This window comes from Glycine soja, chromosome 18 (assembly GCF_004193775.1).
Source record: "Glycine soja cultivar W05 chromosome 18, ASM419377v2, whole genome shotgun sequence".
Taxonomy (NCBI): Eukaryota; Viridiplantae; Streptophyta; class Magnoliopsida; order Fabales; family Fabaceae; genus Glycine; species Glycine soja.
The window spans coordinates 33,689,223-33,698,189 of NC_041019.1; the positions used below are offsets into that span (position 1 = coordinate 33,689,223).

At 39.1% G+C, this 8,967-nt stretch overlaps 1 protein-coding gene across 1 annotated transcript; it reads right to left on the reverse strand.

Moving 5' to 3' along the window:
- Window positions 1-5,377: 5,377 nt before the first annotated feature.
- Window positions 5,378-6,931, reverse strand: LOC114397168 (probable transport accessory protein MmpS3). The gene is made up of 3 exons (XM_028359278.1): window positions 6,851-6,931; window positions 5,881-5,957; window positions 5,378-5,720 (listed from the first exon to the last, which is right to left on the reverse strand). Exons 1-3 carry the CDS (start codon window positions 6,929-6,931, stop codon window positions 5,378-5,380), a joined length of 501 nt encoding a protein of 166 aa, XP_028215079.1.
- Window positions 6,932-8,967: the final 2,036 nt, after the last annotated feature.

Below are 8,967 nucleotides of genomic sequence, written 5' to 3' on the forward strand. Positions count from 1 at the left end.
CTATAAATTATCAAGATTTAGATGTTAATCAAGAGGAAGATGAAATATGCATGGTAGAATTACTACCTTGACCTCTCTATACTTGTCAAATGTTAAAGATAGATGAAAAGTTGAAATTGCCTAACTCGAAATATAGTTTTGACATTACTAAGACAGATAAAATATTTGATGTGTTGTTGAAAGACAAACAAATTGCCCTTAGTGATGATCATAAAATAGCTATACTTGAACAAAGAAGAGGAAAAAGATATTGCAAATTTCACAATATTTTTGGATATTGGACTAACAGTTGTTTACGTTTCAAAGACATGGTCTAAAAGGCTATTGATGAAGGAAGATTGAAGTTCAAGGAAAAACCAATGAAGGTGGACATTGACCCATTTCACATTCAAGCTAACTATGAGGAACCCATGCTAATCATGATGATTGGGACCTCAATTAGGACATCAAAAGTGAGCACCCCTTAGTCTGATGAGGAGGTCAACCAGGCCTTAGAAGAATTCGAGAAAGAAGAAGAAGAACTTTTTCACAAGCAGGTGAATCATTGGTGGATTTTCCATCGAAGAAACAAAAAGCAAAGAAGGAGGTTATGTTGTGTTCTCATTGTAGTGTCGTGTTTGATAGATCGACAGCCAAAGCTTTTGAAGCATCAAAAATTCGAATGAGTTTTAAAAAAGTTCAAGAATCAGAGGTTAAGGGAAAGGAGCAGAGTATAAGCATGGTTGTGAGCCAAGTTCAGAGGACCTACAATGTGTCTTAGAGGAAGTCCTACGTCCCACAAGCTAATGTTCCAACAAACAAGTGGTATCGACCAGGGAACGAAGGATCCGGTTTTATGTTTTAAGGAATTCAAAGTGAATAATTTGATGCTTCGAAAGGGAGGAACCACTGAAGGTTTGAGGAAGGGATATTATGATTATCAAAATACTCCTAGGGTGAATCGAAATATGTTAAAAACCCAAAAGAGAAAGCATCAGAGGATGAGGAGAGATACGATACTAGCAATGCAACATAAAAATGTTCCAAGATCATTAGTATTTGATAGAATCAGTGAAGGTCCATCTCCTAGATTTGAAAAGAAATTTTCGATCAAGGATCATGAGGAGAAAGAAATGATAATGGACTCTTTCAAGTCTAGTTTTGAGGACTCTTAGGAAGAAATATGTGGAGATTTTGATCTTACCAATGAAGTACATAGAAGATTACCAAACTAGGAATATCTTGAGTGATTATGCTAGAGAGGATTATTTCGACGATCCTTCTATAAGCCTCAAGGTTGTTTGGGTCACACAAGTTTCTTGTTTTACACCACATCTAAATGCTGCATTTTTCGATCCACTTGCTTAGGATATGAGATTGCACATTAAACCACTCCATTTGATTGTTATGGTCAATGACCAAATTATTAATAAGATCTCAGTCGATGGAGGGGCTGCGTTTAATATCCGACCAAGATCTATGTATCGTAGGTTTCGAAGGATTGTTGAGGATTTGATTCCTGATAACATAGTGGTGTCAAACTTCTATGGAAAACCTTCAGATTCTGAAGGAGTCATTTGTTAGGATGTTGCAATGGTCAGTAAGAGGAGGCCTACAGTGTTTTTTTTTTGGTAATTTTGTCACAAACTAATTTCAATATGCTATTGTGAAGGGAATGGATCCATGGAGTTGGTGTTGTTCGTTTGAGAGTTCATCAAAAGTTGTTCTTTTGGAACAAAGATGGTAAACTCGAGATGGTTGATATGGATCAATCATCAAATGGAATTTACGTTGCCTTTGTAAGTGAAAGTGATCAAGCAATGGCGAGGATTGCTTCATTTGAAATCGACAATTCATTCTATGTGAATAACAAATCAAGTGACGAAAAAGAAATTTTTTTCTATTGGGATGTGAATGGAGGTTTTCTATTGATTAACAAGGCCATTGAGAAAATGGACAAAACTAAAGAAACATGACTTCGAAAGAAGTATATGTGAGCTTCATTGCTCGCTTATAGGCTTACATAGCCAAAAATAAAAAGAAAATGACTACTACGACCATCAAAAAAGGAAACACGACTATTGCGGCCATTGAAATAAAGAAAGCAGCTATTACAACCTTCAAAATTGAAACAATGGCTACTACGGCGATAGAAGAAAACATGATGGATGCCGATGCCATCAATAAAGAAAAGGGAATGATGGACATTGATGCCATCAGAAAAGAAAAGGAAATGATGGACACTGATGCCATCAAAAAGGAAATGGGAATGATGGATACTAATGCCATCAGAGTAAAGGAGAAATCAAAAGATGTTTCTCAGCAAAAAGGTGAGGATATGAACATAGATTGTATTTATGATAATTCACAATTAGGTTTTGAGAAACCAATGTCCTCATAATTGAAAATGATGAAATCTCATAATCCTTTGGAAGAGATTAATCTAGGGATTGAAGAAAATCGAAACCCCACTTATGTAAGTAAGCTATTAGATGTTGGGCTTCGACAAAAAATAATTTCTCTACTACATGAGTTCAAAGATTGTTTTGCATGAAAATATAAAGATATGCATGGAGTGGATAAAGAATTGGTGGAACATAGAATGCCAATCTGCGAAGGCAAGAAACTAGTGAAACAAGCACCAAGAAGATATGCTCCTAATGTCTTAAAGGCTATCAAAGCAAAGATCAAAAGGCTATTGAAGGCCAAGTTTATTCGAACCACAAGGTATGTCAACTGGATCTCGAATATTGTTCTTATGATTAAAAAGAATGGGAAAATGCATGTATGTATAGATTTTAGAGATTTAAATGCAGCAACCCCTAAAGATGAATGTCCCCTACCAATTGCTAATATGTTGATTGATTCAACATTATCTTTTCAATTAATTAAAGTGTTCTTCTCAAAAACTGGAAATCTCTCAAGAACAATGTAATCGATTAGATCTTTAATGTAATAGATTAAAGTGTTCTTGATCAAAGCGGGGCCAAAGTTTTTATCAAAGCTATCAAAGTTGAGAAAGGCCTTAATATACTTTGTGTAGCACTCATATGTACAAAACTCCCTGCTTGGGGTTATGTAAGTTAATCTAGCCCCTTCTATTTTAAGTTTAAAACAAGTAATGATATGGTTGGCCAAGATGGTGCTTAGCCATAATTGCACAATCCACATAGGTCCAACTATGGGTTTCATCTTACCCGGGCTATCCATAATTTCGATGGCTTCCTCCATCACCTTGTAAACTGAAGCTAGTAAAAACTTCTAAAGACAAATATCTTTTCCAAAATAAAAACCTTGGGCTAAATTATAAGTATACATGGGAATTTGGAGAGAGCGAGTGCAAATGAAATATGAAGATACCCATTACATCAAAAAAGCTATATGCTCTGCATTAGAAATCTCTTAAGTATCCCTCACATTCCTTTTGATGAAAGCCTCATAGGACTTAGCACTAAAATCTATGTCTATTTCCCCCCTTTCGATCTAGTCCTCGAATAAACCTAAAGCATAAGTTTTTCCTAAGGGTTTATGGCCAGTAATGGCAGCTACGTCTAATAGAGTTAAACTGATTGGACCATAAGGGAATTCTAATGCGTGTAAGTTGCAATTCTAGAATAGGAATGAGGCTATCAGCATAGGCATATTTAGACTCATAATGTTGTATTTGCTTAACTGGTTTAAGTCATAGATGCCTATGTTATTACAGTGCTGGAATTTTTTGGCTTATACCCTAGCAAACCAATTGAAGAAAGTTTTCCTATCCTTTGGAGGAGAGGCTCTAAAAATTCCACTTTTTCCTTCAAAAAATCGTTCCTAATGACCTCCTTATGAACCATAGCATACTTTTCTTCATAAATGGGGAATCAAGATTCAATGGCTTCATAATGAAACCCAGGACGGTACGGGCCTACAAAGCAAATTTCTTTAAAGTTTAGAAAGGCTAGAAGTAGTACTTGTGTCTCCTATACTTTCTTGCATTCCTTTTTCTTTAGAGTTTAGAAAGGTTGGAAGCAACACCCTACACCTTGCTAGCCAAGTCCTTTTTCTCTCTCTACAAATCCTTGTAGCGCTCAAAGAGTTCATCACCGTCCAACCTGGTGTGCAACAACTTGGGTAGAATACTGCCAACCTTGGAAGACAGTTGGTGGTTTGACTTCACAGCTTCAACAAAAGTGACGGTGGCACTAGCTACCTTAGGGCACTCCACTCTCCAAATCGTGCGAGCAGTAGCCCTCCATTTGGAAACCTCCGCTCCAAGGATGCCAATTTGCTTAGTGCCTCTTTGATGGAAGCTTGCTTGTGGGGCTTCTATGGAGGCTGGATCTTTGAGCTTCAATGAGGTCCTTTAATGGTGATTTTCCACCATGGAGATGCAGCGGAAGACAAAGGAGAAGAGGTGAGAGGAGGCGTCATCCACTAAGGAATAAGCCATGGAAGAAGGAGCTTCACCACCAAGATGAGCCTTGGATAAGAAGCTTGGAGAGGATGCTTCAATGGAGGAAAAGAAAGAGGGAGAGAAAGAGAGAGGGGGGAGCACGAAATTGAAGGAAGAAAAAGGGAGAGAAGTTGAACTTTGAGTTGTGTCTCACAAGACTCTCATTCATCAAAGTTACAACAAGTGTTACACATGCTTCTATTTATAGACTAGGTAGCTTCCTTGAGAAGCTTTCTTGAGAAAACTTCCTTGAGAAGCTTCTTTGAGAAAACTTCCTTGAGAAGCTAGAGCTTAGCTACACACACCCCTCTCATAACTAAGCTCACCTCCTTGTGAAGCTTCCTTAAGAAGATTCCTAAAGAAGCTAGAGCTTAGCTACACACACCTCTCTAATAGCTAACCTCACCTCCTTGAGATGAGAAGCTAGAGCTTAGCTACACACCCCCTATAATAGCTAAGCTCACCCCCATGAAAAAAATACATGAAAATACAAAAAATTCCCTAATACAAAGACTACTCAAAATGCCTCGAAATACAAGGCTAAAACCCTATACTACTAGAATGGCCAAAAATACAAGGCCCAAACGAAGGAAAAACCTATTCTAATATTTACAAAGATAAGCGGGCTCATACTTAGCCCATGGGCTCAAAATCTATCCTAAGGCTCATGAGAACCCTTGGGCCTTCCCTTGGATCTCTGACCCAATCTACTTTACATGGAGTCTTCTATCCAATGCCCTTGCGGGGTAGGATTGCATCACTCTTGGTGCCTTTGCCTATTTTCTTTAAGGATTGCCAGACTCCGTTGAAGAAAAGCCTTGGCAGAATTCATGGGATGTTGGATCCTAGCTGACTGGATGAGATTATTGTCAAAGGCCAACACAATGCCAATCGGGGTCTTCTGTTTAGGCTTGTATCCCATACCCCACAGGGAATCAGCATCGATAGAGGTGTAGATGTGGTTTAGGGAAACATGGGGCGAAAAAAGGAGGAAGTTGACGCTGATGCCAACACAACCGAGGGAGGAATCCGGGGAACTGAAGAAGGAGGAGGCGGCATCACAAGAGTGCTCATGGTCGCCACACCAGCACTCAACAAGGGTGCAACAAAAGTGGACAAAGGAACCACAACCAGACCAGCTGAAGCAGTTGGCGCATCAACTTCAACAGTCTGAGCAATCTTTTGAAAAGGCGCAACAGGAGGAGGTGGAGGAGCAGGAATAACAACAACAACAACAACTGGGGCAGGAGGGTCGACGACTGAAGGAGCCAGAGGTAGATCTTGCAAACTTGATGGGTGAACCGAACTAGGCGGAAACCTTACAGCTTTCCTCAGAGCATGAAGGCCCAAAGGGGCCCTCGACTTCTTACGGCCTGACACCCAACACCGTCATTTCGCTTCCTCTTAGCTAAAATAAAGGAAGAAGCACCGAGGACGGCCTCAACAATGCCAACAATAGGGCCAACCTGAGCAACAGATTGACCCCTTCTCCAACAGGATAAACGATAGCGGACAATGGCACAGTCTCACCAGTAAGTCCGACCTGCTTCACAAGTGGCCACCAAGGGAAGTCACCCATAATACCTCCAACAACAAACAAGCAAGTGTTAGTTCAAGCCAATACTTACCTCAGACACAAGAGAGGACAAGGTAAGGCATTTTACCATCTAAGGCAGCGAGGGGATCGCTTGTCGAGGGAAGATACAAAATGGCCTGGACATCCAGTAAGGCCAGCAGCTACTCCAACATAGCCTCGTCAACCCTCCCCACAAGGGTCAACAGATCTTCATTAAACGACTTGAATCTAATGTGTCAGACTGCCAGTAGAATGGGAAACAGGGCTCCCCGTCCCGGTTGAACATCAATGCCAAACAGACCTCCTTACTTTATGTATTCTGTTGTTTTCCATCTGCTCCTGTGAATGAAGGTTCGCGATTGTAACACCTTAAAATTTCGCTAACTATAAATCGATGTTTAAATATATTTATCGTGTTATTTGATTATATGATTAACTTTAATGAGTTGAGTTATGGTGTGAATTAGTCATGTGTGATTTGCTTGATGTGGATGTTGAGTTATGTGGAGTTTTATTGACCTAAGTTGAAATTATGAGATTTCAAATTTTACCTAAACCTATTCCGATCAAACCACAATCCTGGATTCGTTAACTATTGAATTGTCTTCAAATTTGGACTACCGGTTCCTAACACATGTCCCCACGGTTTGACCATTGGGATTTGCAAAATAACAATTTTTGACCTCTCGCTCAGTGTGAATTGTCACGCTTAATGCAAATCCCAACCCGAGACGAATTGTGTTAAGCGCGAAAAGTTATGCTTAGCGCCAAAAGTGGTTCTCGCTTAGCAAGACGAGCTCGCTAAGTGAGATTTGCAAATTATAAATACGATTTTTAGCATGAAAAACACGATTTCATGCCTCTTTCTCAAAACTCCTCCTAAACCACCCTAGAAACTCCTCCTTCACCACCCACGACCACCGCTGGCCACCATGAGCCATCGTTGCTTTCCACCAAACCACCACACTGAGAGGAACGTTTTAATTAGAATGGAATCCTCAGAATCAACCATAAGGATTCGGTGGAGAACAATCCCCCAATCCTTTCTTTCGTAGCTTCTCTAAGATAATCTTGACTTCTAAACCTTTCTCCAAGTTAGTTTGAGTTTCTCTTAGTGTCTCTTGTGTTTTGGGTACTGTAATAGGGTGTTTTTACACTCCCTTTGAAAAATCCTTGAAAATGAGACATTGTAAAAGTTATTTTTTTATATATAAAATTAATGTTAATTTCGTGACCTTTCCTAAACCCCAATCAAATTCGCATGATCATAATTTCAAAATGACATCTCCTTTTAGTAGAATCCGAAACACCCTTTAGCCCTTTATGTTTTGACACGGGTAATTGACCTCGAATGTTGTTATTAACCTTGTTTTTTTTAAATTTATACTATATTTTCTTCGATTTGGTATATAGAACCTTGTGCTTGGACTAAAAAATGTAAACGAGAGAAGTCTCTAAGCGACGCAAAAAGGAAGTGATGGAGAGCTCACGATAGGTGAGGGGAGTTTATTATAATTTTATGGCTTTGATACCATAATTGGGGTCAGGGAACCCAATTATGGGAATGTACGTTTTTCCCTGTGTATGTTGGTTTTCAAGAAAAATAATGTTTTTGACTAATGTGATGTGATACGTCTGTTATTAATAAATGACATTATTGTTTCTATTAGACTTGTGTTGTCTGAAGACCTGGGGAGTGTGAATCTCAGGCATGAACTATATATGTATGTATGTGCGGAATGTGATTTACCGATGATATTGTTATTGATGATTGGAATTGATATGATGTGACATTGATGTTTATGATAATGTTGATGGAGAATGATGTTGTTATTGAAGATGATAGTGATAATAATTGATACGAGACGATGTTGGCATTTAGGATAATATTAATATCAGGTGATGTTGTTATTGATGATTATGTTGATATGAGATGATGTTGTTGTTGTTGATAATGTCATTGAGATGAAATGATGTTGATGTTGAGAATGACATTGAGATGATGTTGATGTTGATAATGACATTGAGATGAGATGTTGTTGATGTTGAAAATGTCATTGTGATTATGTATGTTGTCTATGTACATCGAGGGTGCAGTGACCATGATGGACATCCCTAGTGAGGGAAATAGAGTGGTTAAAGAGTTTTAAGCATTTCTGGAGAAGGATGACTTATAATCTTTAATTATTCGCTGTTAGTGCATTTATGGTGCCCATGTTTCATACTTCATATTGCATGGAAATAGTATAAACTTTGTGAGTAAGTACTTGTAGTTACTCATGAGGGGGAATACTTGTACTTAGGGGCATGTCACTCGGTTTAGAACTCTCTTGAGACTCATACTGATAACCATGAGGGGGGGGCGGAATTGCCTATGCACAACAGGGTGACCTCGACACTTGCTGCCTAGTTTTCCTAAGTGAGAGTGTCGCGAGGACACACTTAGGCTATTTCCTGACGAATGGTACCATATTGTATTTGAGAGTTGAGGTCAGATGCATGCATCATACTGAGCATGATTGATTGGAATTGTGGAAGGCTGATGACTACTTGTTGAGTGTATGTTGGACTAATAGATGTTTGTGTATGATTATGGTATTTGTTAATGCTTTCTTACTAATCATGGTCATTTGATTTTTGTGTTAATTTCTTTTATAATCAACTCACCCTTGCAAATTTTGTACCGTATGGTTGGTACCTACGATGATCACGAACCTTCATTCGTGGGAGCAGACAAACGACAATAGAGTACTGTCATACCCTAATTTCATCTGGGGACCATTGTTTGGTGGCATGCAACCTTCGTTTGACCGCCTCGAGGTACTTAACACCCATCGTTAGGTAATCCGTGAAGTTCCGCAATGTTCTGGAAGTCGAAAGGAAGCATTGTTGCACAATCCGTAAATTTCCGCAACATTCTGAAAGTCAAAAAGGGCATTGTTGCGTAATCTATAAAGTCCCGCAACATTCCGGAAGG

Coding starts and splice junctions, on each gene's coding strand:
- LOC114397168 (XM_028359278.1), bottom strand. CDS start 6,931: ATGGCTCATGGTGGCCAGCGGTGGTCGTGGGTGGTGAAGGAGGAGTTT. Junction 5,958..6,850: donor GGAGGAGTTTTGAGAAAGAG/GCATGAAATCGT, acceptor CTTGTGAAGCAG/GTCGGACTTACTGGTGAGAC. Junction 5,721..5,880: donor GGGGTCAATCTGTTGCTCAG/GTTGGCCCTATT, acceptor GTTTCCGCCTAG/TTCGGTTCACCCATCAAGTT.